Source organism: Nelumbo lutea, chromosome 1, assembly GCF_056320005.1.
Source record: "Nelumbo lutea isolate HS-2025 chromosome 1, American lotus-T2T, whole genome shotgun sequence".
NCBI classification, from domain to species: Eukaryota; Viridiplantae; Streptophyta; class Magnoliopsida; order Proteales; family Nelumbonaceae; genus Nelumbo; species Nelumbo lutea.
The window spans coordinates 6,346,389-6,365,143 of NC_142684.1; the positions used below are offsets into that span (position 1 = coordinate 6,346,389).

The window sequence follows — 18,755 nt, forward strand, 5'->3', positions numbered from 1 at the left end:
TTTGTTGGGAAGTTTACTTGGGTAAAATCAATACGATGGATAACTTGTAGAAGAAAAGACCTTTTTTTGTGTTTATCTCCTAATTGGGTATTTGATTTGTTTGAGTGTAGGTGGAACTTTCCAGTTGAGGTAAATTTGCTGTTTTCCCCTTCTACCTTTGTGTGGACCACAAGAAGAGGAAGAGTCATGTTGAAGTGTATAAGAGCAGCTCTCCTTTGGACTATTTGGGAAGAGAGAAATTCCAGAATTTTTCAGGAGAAGGAAAGAAGCATTCTTGAGGTCAAAGAGTGTATTGTTACAAGGACTATTTTGTGGCTGAAATCCTTAGAGCTCTTTGAAGATTATTCCTTTGAGGATTAATGAGGAATTGGTCTACAATTACCCTCACTTCCTTTACGAAGCCTAGAGTCCAAGTAACTTGGACTCCGTCGATGGAGGGTTTTATTAAGCTGAACTTTGATGGAAGTAGTTAGGGTAACCCAGGACCGTCTGGGATTGGTGGTGTACTGAGAGATGAGAACAACAACATTATTGCCTTTTTTTCTGGACCGGTGGGAATAGGAGACTCTGTGAGAGCTGAACTCCTAGTTTTGCGGCACAGGGGGTACAGATTGCCTATCAACTCGGAGTGCAAAACTTAATAATTGAAGGAGACTCCAAGGTGGTAGTAGGATGGTTGGCTGACCCCGATATTGTCACTTGGAACTTTAAGGATATTTTAAAAATGGTTAAATGGCTATTGAGGGGTATGATAGTTAGAGTTCAGTGGCTGGATAGATCGGCTAATGCCTTGGCTGATTATCTTGCTAAACAAGGGGCTACTCGGGTTTCATTGTAATTTTCTTTTTCCTTTGTTATGTTCTTTAACTAAAGGGTTGATGGTTTCTTCCAACTCCCCTCTTTAAAGGGGAGGTAGCATCTCGTGCCTCTCCCTAAGTTGTACTATCTTTGACTTTGATTTAATAAATCTGAATATTCACTGATAAAAAAAATGCTTTTCCAACTGACAACTTTCACACTCCAAACTAGATAACTGGATAGACTCAAACAACTTTGGAAACAAAAACTTTAATGACCTGAAAGAAAGATGACCTAACCGATTATGCTAGAGCATAATTTGACTCATTGACTCTGATCCATTACTACTACTGCTACTAACATGGTGGCTCTGATGTCTCAGTATCTCGTCCAAAGGGTAGACTCCATTCACCTCACGATAATTCCCAATCGTCCTCTTTGACTCCAGATCTTGCAAAACAAAATTACCAGGGAGGAAGATCACTGAACAATTTAAATTTTTTGTCAAAGAACTAACAAAAAGAAGGTTAGCATGAAGTCTAGGGACATTTAAGACAAAAGATAAAGTAATATTATTGGTCACTCTAACTGTCCCTTTCCCAGCAATGGAGACATGTGAACCATCTACTGTAGAGACTCTGTCTCTACCAGAGCACAATTGGTAAGAACTAGAAAGGGTAGGTAGGTTAGTCATGTGCTCAAATGCTCCTGAGTCTATAATCCAGGGAGGTCCCTCCTTACCTGAGGTGGATGCATAATTTGCAGTTGCATATGAGCTACCTGTATGAGCAAAAGTGGTGGTGTGATTGGCTCTTGCACTCTATTGTCTATTTTAAGAACTAGATCTGGCTGAATCCTTCTTACTTATAAGCTGTCCAAACTTCTCCAATTCGGTTCTTACTGCTGCTACTGCAATGGTCTCCCAATCAGCTTGGGTAAGGGGTCCCGAAGAGTCTCTTGTAATTGCCACATTTGCATTTCCCTTCTTGTTCTTGACCCGAGTTGGTATGAGGTGTGGGTAGAGCTTCCAATAAGTGTCTCTGGTATGCTTAACCTTCTTACAATAATCACACATCAAGTCCTTCTTGTCCTCCCTCTTAGTTTCATTGCTCCCCTTGTCTCCATTTGGCTTGGGTCTGCTTGTACTAACCATAGCAGACTGATCAATCCCAAGTTGTCTCAGCATGACATTCCTCTTACTCTCCTCTCCAGAAACAAAGGCATAGGCTTGAAAAAGTGTCACACTCTCTCTAGAAAGGAGATGCTGCCTAGCAATGTCGAATTCAGGGTTTAACCCGACCAAGAACTTAAAAACCCTATTATTCTCTACCAACTTTTGATAGGTTGTTTCATCATTCACACTTTCCCAAACCACAATTTTTTTTGGTCAATAACAGTGGATTTTATTAATAGTTTGGAAAACCAAAATTACAAGGTAAGGAGCTAAAGAATCTTAACTCCCAAATACCCTATAAACACCAAACCATGGAGCTACAAAACAGCCTAAAACATAGAGTTTTTGTTCACCCCTTGCCTATCTAGACCATTTGCCAGTGCATTAGCACTTCTCACTATCCATGTACAATGAATTTCAATATCCTTGGTGAGCCACTTGAACTTCCTTTTTTCATTGCTGTATTTCTAGAGAATCGAACTGCCCTCTTTTAGCCAATTCACTACAATTTTAGAATCACCTTCTATGATCAACTTTTTAAAGTTCATTTCCTTGGCCCTTTGTATCCCTTGAAGATCTCCTAGGGCCTTGGCCCTCAAGGAATCTCCCACCCCAATTGGGCTAGAATACATAGCTATTAGGTTCCCTTTTTCATCTCTTATCACTCCCCCCACTCCTGAGGGCCTTGGATTACCCATGCTGATGCCATCAAAATTCAGTTTGGTAAACCCATGAGGTGGAGGTGTCCAATAGGAACTTGAGGTCTTCTTGATTGAGCCTAACTCTGTAATCTCCTTCCACTTTCCGGTCATCTCATCAAGTGAGAACACTGCAAACAATTCTAAGGTTTTTAACCAGTGAATCACCCTAATGTGGATAGTCTCTAGGATTGCTTCCAAGCTTCTCTCCTTATTTGAAAATACCCTTGAATTTCTCTCCTCCCAAATAGTCCAACACATTGCAGCCCAACCACATCTCCACATGATCTTGGCCCTTTTGGTTGACCAGTTAGGCATGGAAGTAAATAAATTATGCACATTCGAAGGGGGAGTCCACCTGCATCCAAACAAAGATGTGAACCATTCCCAAATGACTTTAACAAACTGGTAAGAAATTAATAAGTGATATCCAAATTCACCATTAGATTTACAATGGACACACTAGTGAGGAGACAAACTGTTAGACAGTGTATGCCCTTAGCTCCAATCAGAATGATGTACATTCTGTATTAGATTTTGGGAGATTTATCCTGCTAAGGCTAACACTGATGTGCCGTCAAGTTGGTTGGGGTGGCTTGTCTCAGCTGCTAGGGTGAGACCTGAGGTACATGTAATGTGGGTTTTCTTGAAATCCTAAACTAGACCAGAATTCCAGTATTGCCCTGGACCTTGGAGATAGATGGGCAAAACTGGAATGTTACACCTGACCCCTAGACTCGATTATGATACTACACTAGGTGTTGGATTGGGCTGTCTTTGATATGCTAACCAGTGAGATCCTTAGAGGGGGTCAAAACCTGGGTATGTTGGGACAGTCCGAGAATTCATCTGAGTGGGTGATCATAGTGATGGAAACCTTAATTGCCGACAGTTGATTTCAACCGTTGAAATTTGTTTTGCAAAATATCTTTATATAGAGATATACACACATATATATATATATATATATATATATATATATATATATATTATGGTTTTAAAATGTTTGCAAAAGGTTTTAATTCCCGGGATCCATGTGAGTAGAGAGTGCAACACTATACCTTGTAGCCGAGGGAGAGGTCCTCTCTTGTCGGGCAGTGTTTGATCATTATGGGCTGAGAGGTTAAGTGTAAGACCATTGAGGGTAATACCTGATGGGCTAATCTTGCATCTGCCCACAGTCCTTGGGTTTTTATAAGGTGGTTTGACCCCAGGACCATTTAGTGTAAATGTTGGGCCCATTAAGTGCCCATGGTGATGGACTCAAGGGTTCACTGTTTCTTACAGTAAATTCAGCCAGGCCTTATAACAGAGGCTGGGCTGAACCCATGTGGCTGATGTGTAGATCAATGTTTGGGTCTCACGCCATACAAGGATAGCCAACTGGGTAGCAATTAGGAGGTTAAGTGAGCACATAGACTTAATGGGCCTAAAGCCCAATTCGAACTGGCTTAATAAGATTAATTAATTAGGGGCAGTTCTAGGATTTAGATCAATAGATAGGATAAGGGATTATCCCTATCCACTTAGAGAGTCCAGATCCAAATAAAGATTTGGATCAGGAAACTCCTAATTTGATTAGGAAGGCTGATCTTTATCTGTAGATAAGATAAGAGATTATCCTTATCTTTTAAAGAGAGTCGAGATCCAAATAAAAGATTTGGATTAGGAAATTCCTAATGGGATTAGGAGAACCTCTCTTTAAGGCTATAAGTAGAAGAGTAGGGCGAACCTCCAGATTATCTTATAGACTGCTGAATTCCAGAGAGAGACAACACAGTTTGACTGCACTGTCTTCTTCTCTCCTGCTCTTGTCGCCCTACCAGTTCGATCTCCACCTGTGGGAGTGATCAAGAAAGGTTCTTGATATTACCTTTTGGTAGAAAAGGTAATCTGAAGTCGTGCTCACTAGCCTTCCATCACATTCTTGCTGAAGAATTCGGTTTTTGCTGAAGACCCGTCTTGCTGATTCTGCTTCATCTTGCACCGTGTCATCTTAGGTGGAAGTAGTCTTTGGATTTCTCCTTGGGCGTGAACACCTTCATTGGGAGTTATTATTAGTTCGTATTAGGTATATCCCTTCACTCCCTTTTGGTTTCAGATATGGTCCGGTTTGGTTTCAAGATTAATCATTGAAAATGCAGTTTTCTAAAATTGGGAATGTGATTCCTACATGGGAGAGAAATTTTTGAAAAATTGCCCAACCTTCCGGTAGGGTTCGGCCATCCATATGATGGATCTCTCATCCCTTCACAAACAACTATTGGGTCTTTTTCTTTGAAGTAGATCCCCTGTATTAACTCTTTTCAGGAAGGCTTCCCAACAGAAGCACCCAATCTTTGGAGGTATAGGTTGACACCACACTTCTTTAACAGGAAAAGACAGTCCAACAGGAGAAGGGGGTAAAAGTGCCTTGAAGAAAGAGGCACAAGTGTAGGAACCCGAGGGAGTGAGTGTCCATATTCTACTATCTGACTTCGATGGCTCAATGAAGACCCTTTCAAGAATGGATAGTAAGGCTAAAATGCAGGCTAACTCCATGTCCCTAATATCTCTTTTTTTTTTTATCAGCAAAAAAATTTTTCATTAATAACAGAGAAATTCAGTTGCAATAGATAAAGATTGTAGAGGGACTTCTAAATTGCAATCTCCAGCAATTAGTTACAATTCTGCCCAGTACAATGAAGATCTATTTGCCCCTTGTTTTGCTACGGTATCCGCCACCCCATTTGCATCCCGTTTGACCCAACCAAACTGAGAGTTGAACTTTCTTGCAAGTGTGTCAATTTCCTTGAAGATAAATTTGAGCTTCCAAGGTACTGATTGGATCTTTTTGGCACAAGAAATGACCAATAGTGAGTCTCCTTCTATTTCTAAGTCTGTTGTTCCTATCTGCTTAGCCATCTTTAGACCTTGAAGTAGGGCTAGAAGTTCAGCCTGTATTGAGTCACCAAAACCCTTTGGTCCTGAGTAGAGTGCCACCACCACACCCATATGATTTCTAAACACACCCCCTACAGCCTGTATTGAGTCACCAAAACCTATTGGTCCTGAGTAGAGGGCCACCACCACACCCAGATGATTTCTAAACACACCCCCTATGCCTACCCTTCCTGGGTTGCTAAGAGAACTCCCATCAAAGTTCAATTTAAGTTTGTTCAGTGCTGGTGGCTTCCATTTCATACTTACAAGTACTTTGGGTACATCTGTTTGTGCTACTTCAGTCCAATTTCTTAGGATCTCATTTGTGGAGTAGTTGTTAGACAGTGTATGCCCTTAGCTCCAATCAGATTGATGCATTTTTGACATTTATTGTAAATAAATAATAGTACATAATTGATTCATGTTATATATAGTGTGTTTCTGTGTAATACCCTTAAACTGGACACTTATGAGACTCGTGTTAGTCTAGAATCTTCACAGCCATTGGATAGACCTGGGGAGGTTTATCCTGCCTAGGATGACACTAATGTGTTGCCAAGTCGGTTGGGGTGGCTTGTCTCAGCTGCCAGGGTGAGACCTGAAGCACATGTAGTGTGGGTTTGATTGAAACTTTGAATTGGACCATTTTCTAGTTATGCCTTGGACCTTGGAGATAGATGGACAAAACTGGAAAGTTACACCTAACCCCTAGACTTGATTATGGTACCGCACTAGGTGTTGGATTGGGTTGCCTTTGATATGCCAATCAGTGAGATTCTTAGCGGGGGTCAAAACCTGGGTATGTTGGGGCAGCCTGAGAATTCACCTGAGTGGGTGATTATAGTGACAGAATCAGCCCCTTTGTCGGACAAAGTGAATGTTCGGGGACAACACTCTCTCTGATGGAAACCTAAACTGCCGGCAGTGGATTTCAAACGTGTTTGAGATTTGATTTGCAAAATATATTTATATATAAATATACATATATTATGTTTTTATGAAAAAGGTTTGCAAATGTTTTAATTCTCGGGATCCATCCTGAGTAAAGAGTGCGACACTGCACCTTGCAGCCAAGGGAGAGGTCCTCTTTTGTCGGGTAGTGTTTGATCATTATGGGTTGAGAGGTCAAGTGTAAGACCATTTAGGGCTTTTACCTGATGGGCTAATCTCACTTAAGTCCATAGTCCTTGGGCCTTCATAAGGTGGCTGGACCCAAGGACCATTTAGTGTAAATGTGGGCCTACTAAGAGCCCATACTGATGGGTTCAGGGGTTCATTGTGTTCAGTAGTGAATTCGGCTAGGCCTTGTAATAGAGGCTAGGTTGAACCCATATGGCTTTTGTGGAGATAAATGTTAGGGTCCCACGCCATACAAAGAGAGCCAAGCTAGACAGCAAATTAAAAGGGAAGTGAGACTGATAACTTTAATGGGCCTAAAGCCCATTTTGAACTGGGTTAATGAGATTAATTAAAAGAGGGCGAATTTGAGTTTAGATCTGCTTCTGGACCAACAAGAGTATGAGATATGTCTTATCCACTTAACAGTGTAGATCCAAATAAATATTTGGATCAAAGAACCCTTTCCTGATAAGATTAGGAAGCTGATCCAGAGAGGTTATAAATAGAGGGCGAAATCTTTCTATTAAACACTTTTACTGCATCCAGTTCTTTCCTCTGTTCTTGCTGCCCTACCCAGTTCGATCTCCATAGTCTTGGACTGATCAAAACTGTTCTTGATTTTGATTTTTGTTAGAAAAATCAGATCTGAAGTTGTGCTCACATCCCCTACATGATCCTTGCTGAAGGATTGCAGTTCTTGCTAAAGAAGTGCTTTACTGATCCTGCTTCATCCTAAGTTGTGTCATCTTTAGTGGAGGCAGGATTTGGTGACCTCTTTGGGCGTGAACACCTACGTTGGGAGCTACGTTTGTGGATTCTGTATCAGGTATATCCCTCCCTTAATCTTGGTTACAAATCTGGTCCGGTTTGTTTCAGGAACGAACTTTGAAAAATGCAGTTTTCTAGTCGTAGTGAGATCCTTTAGTATTTTTGGGTTTTGAGGTCATTTAATATAAATAAATCAGTTATATTGTTGAATAAAAATAAAAAAATCTTCTTGCCAACTTCTTGGTCGGGCTTTGGGCTTTATACAAGGGCTGGGCTTGGGCTCATGACCAAACATGTTTTACTAATCTATGTTTTGTTCTCGGGGAGGATTAAGAGATTTTACCCCTCCCCTTGCTTACTTCTATGTTCCTTTGTAGACTTCATTTCTAACCCTGTCCTTTTTTTTTATTTTTTATTTTTGAGGAAACTGTCTTTTCTAGTTTTACCACCCTGTCTTACTCCTATGTTCCTTTGTAGATTGCATTTGCATTTCTACCACTCATTTTTTGGACGTGCTGTTTGTTAACTGCCCAACACTCCGCTCCATACAACACGACTGGCATTACAAAATTGTTCTGCTATTGTTATTGATAAAATAATTTTATAAGATTATTATATATCAATGGATTAGGGTTTTGTTAAGCTTTATATGGCTGAACATGTTACCAAAAGCTCAATGCTTTCATGTCATAGAGGGAGGTTATGGAGATTGCAGTTGTAGATAATAGAGAGTGGGAAGGGGATGGCTCTGGAGGATCCTGGATGCAGCATTGGCAACCTGTAGCAAGAGGCTCCTCAATGCAGAGTTGGCAATCTGGGAGCCTCTGGTATTTGGGGTACTATTGGAGATGGTACTGGCAACATTCTTCTCAGCTTCTCAGGGATGGTGGGTGTTGGCAACTCAGTGAGAGCAGAAATCTTGTCTCTAGTTAAAGGCTTACAATTGGCTTCTATATCTAGATGGAAGAATTAACTATTGAAGGGGACTGCCAAGTGGTTATCAGCTAACTGAGATCAGCCATGGATCTTCAGATTCTTCAGAGAAGTAAGATCTAAGGTCGTATCTGGTTTAATAAAAAATAAGAGAAACAGAAAGTTGAGGGAAAGTTCTTAAAGATTTTCATAGAATTCCTTAAGAAATTTTCCTCAACTTTCCTTTTCTCTCTTATTTCCCATCAAACAAAATACAGTGTAAGGCTGAGGACCTGAATACCTAATTCAAGTGGGTCCCAAGGACAACAAACAGCGTAGCTCATTGTCTTGCCAGAACAGAGTTCAACAAAGTTGCTATTGAAAGGGGAATGCCAAGACATGGATCTTATTTGTAACGTTTTTTCTCCTATCAGTATTGGGCAACCTAGGCCCTGTTTGGCATCAATTCTGAAAATTCTCATTCTTAGAATGATGTAGGACCAGCTCATATGTAGATCCCACCTGCAATAATCTAAAATAAAATAGAAAATAGAAGAGAAGAAGAAGAAGATTGAAGATGGAAGAGAAACAATGGAGAAAGAAGATCTCAATGTTTATTAATAAAAGTGTAAGACAGTTTTGTATGCCCTTAGCTTCAATCAAAATGATGTACTTTATGAGTTTACTATAAAAGTGCATATTTGATTCATGTTCCCTTGGTATGTTTTTGCGTAATACCCTTAAACTGGACACTTAATGAGACTCGTGTTAGTTTAGAATGTTCACAGTCAGTGGGTCAGTCTAGGGAGACCTATCCCGACAAGGCTGACACTGTGGTGCCACCAAGTCGGTTGGGGTGGCTTGTCTTAGTTGCCGGGGTGAGACCCTAGGCACACACAGTGTAGGATTAATTGAATCTTTGAACTGGACCAGATTTCCAGTATTGCCCTGGACCTTGGAGATTAATGGGCAAAACTGGAAATTTACACCAGACCCCTAGACTCGATTATGATACTACACTGGGTGTCGGATTAGGTTGTCTTTGATGTATCAATCAGTGAGATCCTTAGTAAGGGTCAAAACCTGGGTATGTTGGGATAGTCTGAGAATTCATCTAGGTGGGTGATCATAGTGACAGGATCAGCAGCCCCTTTGTCGGACAAAGGTAATGATCGGGGATGCACTCTCACTGATGGAAACCAAGACTGCCGGCAGCCGATTTCAATCGTTGAGATTTGTTTTGCAAAACATATTTTATATGAGATATAAAAGTATATATTTAATGGTTTCTAAAAGGTTTGCAAAAGGTTTTAATTCCCGGGATCCATATAAGCAGAGAGTGCAACACCGTTCCTTGCAGCCGAGGGAGAGGTCCTCTCTTGTCGGGCAGTGTATGATCATTATGGGTTGAGAGGTTAAGTGTAAGACCATTGAGGATAATACCTGATGGGCTAATCTTGCATTTGCCCGCAGTCCCTGAGTGTTACAAGGTGGCTTGGCCCAGGGACCACTTAGGGTAAGTGTTGGGCTCATAGAGACCATGAGATGGTTTTCAGGGGGTGCACTGTCCATAATAGTGTATTCGGCCAGGCCTTGTAACAAGGGCTGGGCTGAACCCATGTGGCTGATGTGTAGATCAATGTTTGGGTCCCATGCCATACAAGGAAGCCCAACTGGGCAGCAGTTTGGAAGGATAAATGAATACATAACCTTAAATGGGCCTTAAGCCCATTTCGAACTGGGTTAATTTGATTAGTCACTTAAGGGGCGAATTCTGAGATGGATCAGCTGATAGGATTGGGCCCAGACCCCATCCACTTAGAGAGTCCAAGATCTAAATAAGATTTAGATCTGGAAACCTCCTAATTAGATTAGGAGATGGCTAATCTAATCTGTAGATAAGATAAGGGTTATCCCTTATCACTTAAAGGGACTTCTAATCCAAATATGATTTGGGTTAGCAACTCCTAATGGGATTAGGAGCTGATCCCTTTGAGATTATAAAAGGAGGAGGGGGCGACAGCCTTGAGACATGCAATGCAATCCACAAATTCTTGTCTTTAGAGCTGAGATTACTAGAAGAGAGAATTCTGCACCCTGCAATTACTCTCTTGCCGCCTCCAGTAGTTCGATCTCCAGTTCTTGGGAGAAATCAAGATTTGATCTTGATACCAATCTTTTGGAGAAAAGATTGGTGGGAGTTGTATTCACAAGTCGTCCAGTTGATTCTTGCGAAGGGTCAAGTTCTTTTAGAAGAACACTGCTGATTCTGCTCCACCCTGCACTGCGCCATTTTCAGTGGGAGCAGATTTTGGATCCTTCCTTGGGCGTGAACACCTCCATTGGGAGATATTGCTTCTCTGTATCAGGTATTATCCCTCTCTACTCCTTTTGGTTCTGATCTGGTTCAGTTTGTGGTTCAAGAATGATCATTGAAAATATGATTTTCTAAATAGGGAATTCGATTCCCAGCTGAAGGGAGAGAAAAATTTTTGAAATTCGCCCCCTTATTCCGCAATCTTTGGGCGTCCATGTGATGGATATCCTATCCCTTCAAAAAGTTCATTGTTATTGATAAAAACAAAAAACAATGGAGAAAGAAGATGGAAGAAAAGGAGAGGAAGAAAGAGAGAAATCAAACCTCTCTCCAGCTCCCACAATTATCTTTTATTCTTTCATTGTAAAAAAGACATAGCTACATGTATACCCTTAATAGGGCAGCCAACACTAAAATAGTAATAAAAGAAATAAAATAGGCCCATAACTAAGGTCCACTAACTACAGAAATAAAATATGGACAGAAATAAATAAAATAATAGCGTCCTATGGCCCATTCAGCCCATCATCTCTACACTCCCCCTCAAGCTGAGCATAGATATTAATCATGTCCAACTTGCTTACATAGTGCTGTAACTTTGCCTTAAGGACACCCTTGGTTAGAACATCCGTTAATTGTTGCTCTAAGGCAATGAAAGGAAGACAAACTTCTTCGGAAGTCACTCTTGCTATTATAAAATGCCGGTCTACTTCAATATGTTTTTTCCTATCATGCTGAACTGGATTGTGAGCTATGTTACTTGCAGCCTGATTATCACAGTACAACATTAAAGGCTTATCATACAATATCAATTTCCTCTAAAAGTGACCTGAGCCATAACAACCTTGAAACTTCATATGCCATTGCCTTGTACTTTGCCTCAGCTGAAGATCTGGCTATTATTGACTGCCTCAGCTGTATTCCATAGCTGAAGATCTAGCTATTACTAAGTGCCTCAACTCTAACGTTATTCAAGGACTTTTAAGTTGGAGGATTTTTTTTTTCAAGAATTGGGGGGCCATAGCTGTTTCTTCCTCTAGAAAGCAGAAAATTTTGGGGGTTTGCCCCCCCCTGGGAGGGGACGGATGAAGCTGAATTTGATGGCAGTAGTATTGGTAACCCGGGGGCATCAAGCATTGGAGGGGTAATCAGCCATGAGAGTGGTGCTGTTCGGGCCTTGTTTTCTGGCCCAATTGTTTAAGGGAATTCAGTAAAAGCAAAGTTTCTAGCAGCAGTTTCTGGAGTAGAAAAAGCAAAAGAAATGGGCATTAATAGGCTGATTGTTGAAGGAGATTCTAGGACTGTAGTGGGATGGCTGAGGAAAGGTGAAGGGGTGATTTGGCAACTCAAAAATGAATTCAGGCGGTTCAAATGGATCTCAAAGGATTTGTATATCCAAAAATCAGATGGATTAGGAGATCTGCAAATAGCTTGGTTGACAACTTAGCTAAGCAAGGGGTTCAAAGAATCAATATGTACTGGGCACATTTGTAATTTTTGGGGGGCTAGTCCTATTTCAGACTGTCCTTTCACAACTCCTCGTTGTAATATGCTCATTATTCGTCTAATCAATAAAATTTCTTCTTTATGTTGCTGATAAAAAAAGGTTGTGTAGGAGTGTGAACAGAAGTAGGAATAGGAATAAGGAGAGACATCCAAGTTTGAATTTGCTTCTCTTCAAGTATAGCATTCTCCTCTTGAGGAAAGGCAAGAAAGAACAATTGACTCCCAAAAAACGATACATCCATGGAAATAAAAGACCATTGAGACTTAGGATCAAAACACTTATATCCTTTCTGTGAGGATACATATCCAACAAACATACAGGGAATAGATCAGGCATCGAGCTTACCACGAGGAGAGTGGTTGTGAACAAAGCAATGGCATCCAAATATACAAAGGGGAATAGAGAACAGAGGGGACTGAGAGAATAGAACTTTATGTGGGGCCTGATACTGTAGGAGATGGGAAGGTATCTTGTTGATCAAGTAGGCAGCAATGTGTATAGCATCTTGGGACATTCATGTGAATAAGTAAACTACGATTAACTTCAAGAAGATGATAGTTCTTTCTTTTTGTAATACCATTTTGGTGTATTTGGACATGAACTTCGATGAAGAGAACCACAAGAGGCAACGAACTCTTGGAGATCACCTTTAAGATACTCCTTGGCATTATCTGATTGAAAAATCTTGATCTCAACATGAAACTATGTGAAAACCATACGGTGAAAATTTTGTATAATTTTTGGAACCTCCTTTTTGGATCAGAAAGGATAAATCCAAGTCTACTGGGAAAAATCATCAATAAAGCTAATAAAATATCTGTAGTTCCTTTCAGTTACAAATGGAACAAGCACCAAACATCAGAGTGAACAATGTGGAAAGGAGAAGATGCTCTTTTATTATTTTGTCAAAAATGGTTCTATAATGATTACTCGATTGACACATTTTTCTGAAAAGATGACATATTGACAGATTTAAACAAATTTGGAAACAAAACTTTTAACAGCTCAAAAGATAACTGACCAAGATGATAATGCCAAACATAAACATCATCTTTATTACAAGGACTCACTGACTGATTGGCACACCCAACAAACTTAGACACCACTGCACCATCTCCACTATCTAGTGTGTATAGACCATCCACCACGTGCCCTCTACCAGTCATTCTCTTGGAAGTTAAATCCTGAAAAATACATGAATGAGGATAGGAGGTTACTAAACAATTCAAGGAGTTTGTAATGCTACCTATAGATTGAAGATTGATAGGTAATTAGGCACATGAATAATAGGTGATAAATCAATACCCATAGGAAGAGAGACAAATCCTGACAAGCAATGGTGGAGAAGGAACCATCAGCTAGTCTCACCATATCTCTTCTATATAACAAGTTATAGGAGGAAAGCAAGTTGGGCTTACCAGTCATGATTTGAGGTCCCTGAGTCAATGATCCAAGGAGTCTTAGTGGGACTAGATGACACATGGAAAGCAGCTTGGATACTTGATGTAGACACAAATGAGGTGGATGGAGTGGTGGTGGTCTCCTCCAATTGATGCAAAACCCTACCATGTTGGTTAAGATGATCTTTGATGGTAGAAAATTCCTTCATGGCAGACAAAAGCCCCTCTCGAGATACAGAACCAGTCGAATGCTCATGAGAAATAATTAGAGGTAGTGTTAGACTCAGACTCCCGAGAAACTGTATTTGCTGAATTATACTTTTTGTTCTCGAGCTTATTCTGGAATGGGAAATTATTAGGCTTCCTAATTATGTCCCAATATGTCTCCTTGGTATGTCATGGTCTCTGGAAATGTGTACACCACAACTTACCTTTATCAACTCTACCAGCCTTCTTATTACCATCTGTTTTCTTAGCTCCCCCATTACTTCTCTTAATTGCTAGAGTAATCTGCCTCCTCTGTACAGAACACATAGCTAGCTTCCTACTTTCTTTTGACTGAATGAGAGAATACCCCTCTTGTATAGAGGGCAGATCCTAACAGCCCAAGATCTGAACATGAATAGGTTCATATAAAGGATGGAGGCCAAGAGGGAAAGCATACGCTCACTGTATATCCACCAGTGCCTTATATGCTTTTATATCCTTGTCACTTTCCCAATTAATCTGCTGATACTGGTCTAGTTCCTTCCAGACTGCAAAAGTTAAATTCTCTTTTGCTGATAAAAAAAAAAAAAAAAGAACAGACAAATTCCTGTTACCTTGTTTACACATATTAGATTCAGCCAACAACTGATAGACCCGAGCATGGTTCCTTTGTTCAGAATAGGTTGTCTTGACCTGATCCTAAATCTCCTTACTTGTGTCTGCCCACATAAAGTTTTTCCTCAAAGAAGGGTGAATTGTGGACAAAAGCCAAGATAACAGTTGATTTCCTCACAAAGACTGGAGATAAAGATGTAGTGCTTGAAACTGCTGAATCTTCTATAACCATGATAACACTTGATTTCCTCACAAAAACAAACCTCCTTTTTTGCTGAAAAAAACACTAAGCGGAAACTAAACACTTCTTCTGAACTGGAACCTCAGTCAAACTGAAGCAAACTTTCTGTATAACAGGCTTAACAAATCATCCAACCACAAAAACAAACCCAGGGGGACAGTTACTACAACCAGTCAGCTGTCTTCTGTCTTTTTTTTTTTTTTTTTTTTTTTTTTATAATTAACCAGTCAGCTGTCTTCCTTGATGTAAAAAGAAGGTTCACACCTTCAGATCTGAAACACACTCCCAGATCTAAACCCAAGACCTTGAGGATTGAGAGAACACATCCAGCAACTCAAAACAGCATTGACAATTCATTTTCACCCAAAAACAATGCATACAGATTGCTAAACAGCACTTGGGATACACCCAGGAAGAAACTCAGACCATATGATCCAAAAACAGCATCTAGAGAGACTCACCTGATCCTTATTCCTTCATCATTGTTGCTTTGTCACCAAAAAATAAGTCTCAATTGGAGCTATGATCAAGGAGAAAAGAAAGGGAAGAGAGAAAGTTGTTCCTGACCAGTTCGATCTTCCTTTCCTTTTTTCAGTTATAGGTCCAAAAAAGGATTTTTCAGGACAAAAAGGAAGAAAGCTGTTTCTGATCGATAACTCCTGCTTCTGATACCATGTTTTACATGGTATCAGAGAGAAGAAAAGAAAACAAAGAGAAGGGGGAGAAAAGTTCCGATGAAAGAAGAATCCAATTATGTGGGCCTCCATTTCTTTTATTATAAAATAGGGTGACATAAAACAGGAGGAAAACACACAAATACCCTTGATCCTACAAGTAATAACATTTTAACAGTAGACTTCCACAGAAGCGATGTTGAGTTAATGTTCTTCACCACCTACTCCAACAGCTTGGCTGCACTTGATAAAACAAGCATTACTCTTCTCGGCACTCCTTATTTACTAACATGAAACAAAATATATAAGATGGAATAAATACCAAATAAATTAATAACCTTCTTCAAACTTGATTAGTTAAAATGCAATGCATAAGAAGGTGATCCACTGTTTCTGCCTCTGGAAGGCACAAAGAAGATGCATCTGTTACCAGTTTTTTCTTGAGTTAAAATAGTTAACTTTTGGAAATTTGTCTGGCATTGTTGCCATGAAGAAAGGCATCTTGGTTGGTATCCAAGCCTGCCAAATCATACTTAATGTGTTCTTTTTTTTTTTTATCTGTAACAAAGGTCAAAGAAATTTTAGTTGATGATCAATGGTTTTGCTTCTTGTTTATGCTCCAGGCATTCTGCATATAAAGATTGGGCAATCAAATTCTGCCTAACAAAAAAGTTAACTCATTTCAGGCATGGCTTCTTCGGCATGGACCATTTCATGCTGTTATTGATGGTGCCAATGTGGGCCTTACCAATCAGCACAGTTTCAGCTTTTCCCAGGTTAGAGCTTCCAAAAATAATTTCTGGAAAACTGGTTTATTTGTTAATATGCTAAAGATAGATAAATAAGTGCTGAGTTTGTTAATTTTGGATGCAGCTAAGTTCTGTTGTAAGTTGTATTCGCCAAATGAGTCCATCAAAATACTTGCCACTTATTGTTCTGCATAGTAGTCGCATAAAGGGTGGTCCTGCACAGAACCCACATACTAAGAAACTATTAGAAAAGTGGGAGAATTCTGGTGCACTCTATGCTACTCCTTGTGGATCAAATGATGATTGGTAAGATCTCCTTCCATGGCTTGGTAAAGGATTTCTATTAGAATTACTTTCAATCAAAGTGAAAGGAGTTCCTAGAGCCTGAGGCAAGGAATGTGCCTAAATGAAGTGAGATGCCACTTTTGTAATAAAAAGAAAATCTTTTTTGATCAGTAAAAGAGATTTCATTATAAATTTAGAAAGATTACAGAAATGAGTAGCATCGGCTACCCCACTACAATTTAGAGTTTTTTTTTTTTTTTTGAAGGATAAAAGGAAATTCATCAAAACTGAAAAAAAGCAGTACATCTCAGAGAAATGGTTGTCTAGTTGACAAACCAATATTGAACAAACTACACTGAAAAAAACTCAAAATTACAAGGATTCAACTCTAGAGTACTCCAGAAATTCTCTATCAGATCAGACTTGTTCACTTGGTCAAACTCTGGAAGGCTGAGAATCCAAGCTACAGTTGAGTTGCTCATCCCTGCTAACAAGTATTCGACATTCTTTTATTCCTAATTAATTGTAGTTGTGGATGTGAAGGATTAAACTACCCTACTGGGAGCTTGGAATAGTACCAGCAATGGAGGTAGTTGTGGATGTGAGAAGATCTGGGAAGTTGGAGGAGAGAATGAATGTTCTTTGAGCAAGTTTGATAGGTAGAGTAGTTGGGAGAGAAGTCGAGATAAGGGAGTTTGAGAGTTGGGCGATCTTAGAATCGGGGAGAGAAAAGGTCCTGGGAGTAAGTAAACTGCAAGCAGAGCTATTACTAATAATCTTCCATAGTAGAAAATTTGCAAAACAGGTGTTGGAGGAAGAGAAAGCAAAGGAAAGGGAGTTCGACATAAGGCTGGATTGGTGGACTCTGACGGTCAGAGAACTGGTAGAAGGCAGATGGAAGTGCGCGGCATGAATAGATATAGTGGGGGATCCCACTGCATGCGTGGTGCATCAATACATTCAAGGAAATCACGGCATCCTGTGGAAGACTCATATGATTGGATGACAGGATCGGAAATGGGAGAAAATGGACATGGCAAGGATTCTGGTCAAAGTAGAACAGACGTCGGATGTTCCAAAGCAGATGAATCTGTTGTTCGCAGGAGAATGGTATGTCCTGAGGCTGTTTGTTGAAGGAACAGATGGCACATACTGCAGAACAGATAAGGAAAAAGGGGCGAAGGTGAATGCGATCGAGAAGAGCAGTGAGGAAGGAAGGTGGAAGGAGGAGGAAGGAGAAAGGCCGGGTGGGAAAACAGGGGAGGAGCCGGAGAAGAAGAAGTCGAAGAGATGAAGGGAAGAGGAAGAAAAGGATGAGCTGGCAGAACCCTTGAGAAAGAAAACACATGTGGAAGGAGGGGATGTGGTGGCAGATTGAGAAAGTGGACATATGGAGGTTGATGGGCCTGGGTCAATAGGGGGAGATAGATCTGAAGAGGAGGGGGCAAATAGAAGGGGAGAGGAAAAGTTGCCAGCCGGTAAAAAGAAGGAAGACCCAAAAAGCACATACTCGAAGAAGCTTAAAAGGATAAAAAGACAGAGACCATGAGGGGAAAACATGGAAAAAGCACATACTTGAAGAAGAACAACTTCGACCGTTCAAGTTCCCAGGAAAACCAACCGCAAAGATTACAAGGAAGAGGAAAAAGATAGCTGGATTTGGGTAGTGGCCGAGTATGAGAATGGAAAAAAGATCAAATTCTTTGGAGGAGAGGTAAATAAGAAGCAGTTAACAAGCTAGGTGGTAGAAGGAGATGTACAAAAATCTGTAGCAGAAGAGAAGACTAGAGGCTCAAAGCGAAGTAAAAGGACAACATCCCAGAGAAACGAAGAAACCTCAAATAGGTGAGAAGAAAGGGAGTTAGGCTCATTGTTAGAGGCAGAAAGCAATAAGGGAGAAAATTTCCAAGAAAAGGGCGCAGAAAAGAAAGGGGTCCTGGGGAGGTCAATAGTTCTAGAAGAGCAGAGATTTTCCAGCAACCAGGATCCAAGCATCATAGAGAAAACTACAGAGTTAACATAAGGAAATAAGAAAGAAACAACTGTACGACTAGATACTGTTATCCTAGTATCCCCATTCAGAATTGCTGAGGCGAGTCAATCTTGCTCACCGAGTATTCCTGCATCGAAAGATCCAAGCAGGGGGAGGGGAAGAAAGAAAAAGAACAGAGGAAGAGGCAAAGGAGAAGATAGCAGAAAAAAGAAAGTCACGGGAGGAGGTAGAAATCAAGAAAGGGTATATAGCAGAAAAAGAAGACATTCATTAATAAATCAGAGCCCAGAAGGAGAGAAGCAAGGGGAAGGAGTAGAAGCCTTAAAGACAGGGGACAGGAACAGAGAAAGAGAAAGAGAAGAGTAGTCTCAAGAGG

The 18,755-nt window shown here is 40.3% G+C and overlaps 1 protein-coding gene across 4 annotated transcripts in view; it reads left to right on the forward strand.

The window, feature by feature from the left end:
* LOC148873339 (proteinaceous RNase P 1, chloroplastic/mitochondrial-like) overlaps positions 1 to 18,755 on the forward strand; it is an 82,257-nt gene that overhangs the window by 19,976 nt on the left and 43,526 nt on the right. For all 4 annotated transcript variants that reach the window (XR_016111440.1, XR_016111456.1, XM_088981781.1 and 1 more), the window contains exons 2-3: positions 16,039 to 16,128; positions 16,226 to 16,407. Coding sequence is in view for 2 of the 4 variants with exons in the window: in XM_088981781.1 (XP_088837907.1) it covers positions 16,039 to 16,128; positions 16,226 to 16,407 (272 nt within the window). In the remaining 2 variants the exon portion in view is untranslated. The remainder of the gene's footprint in view (positions 1 to 16,038; positions 16,129 to 16,225; positions 16,408 to 18,755) is intronic.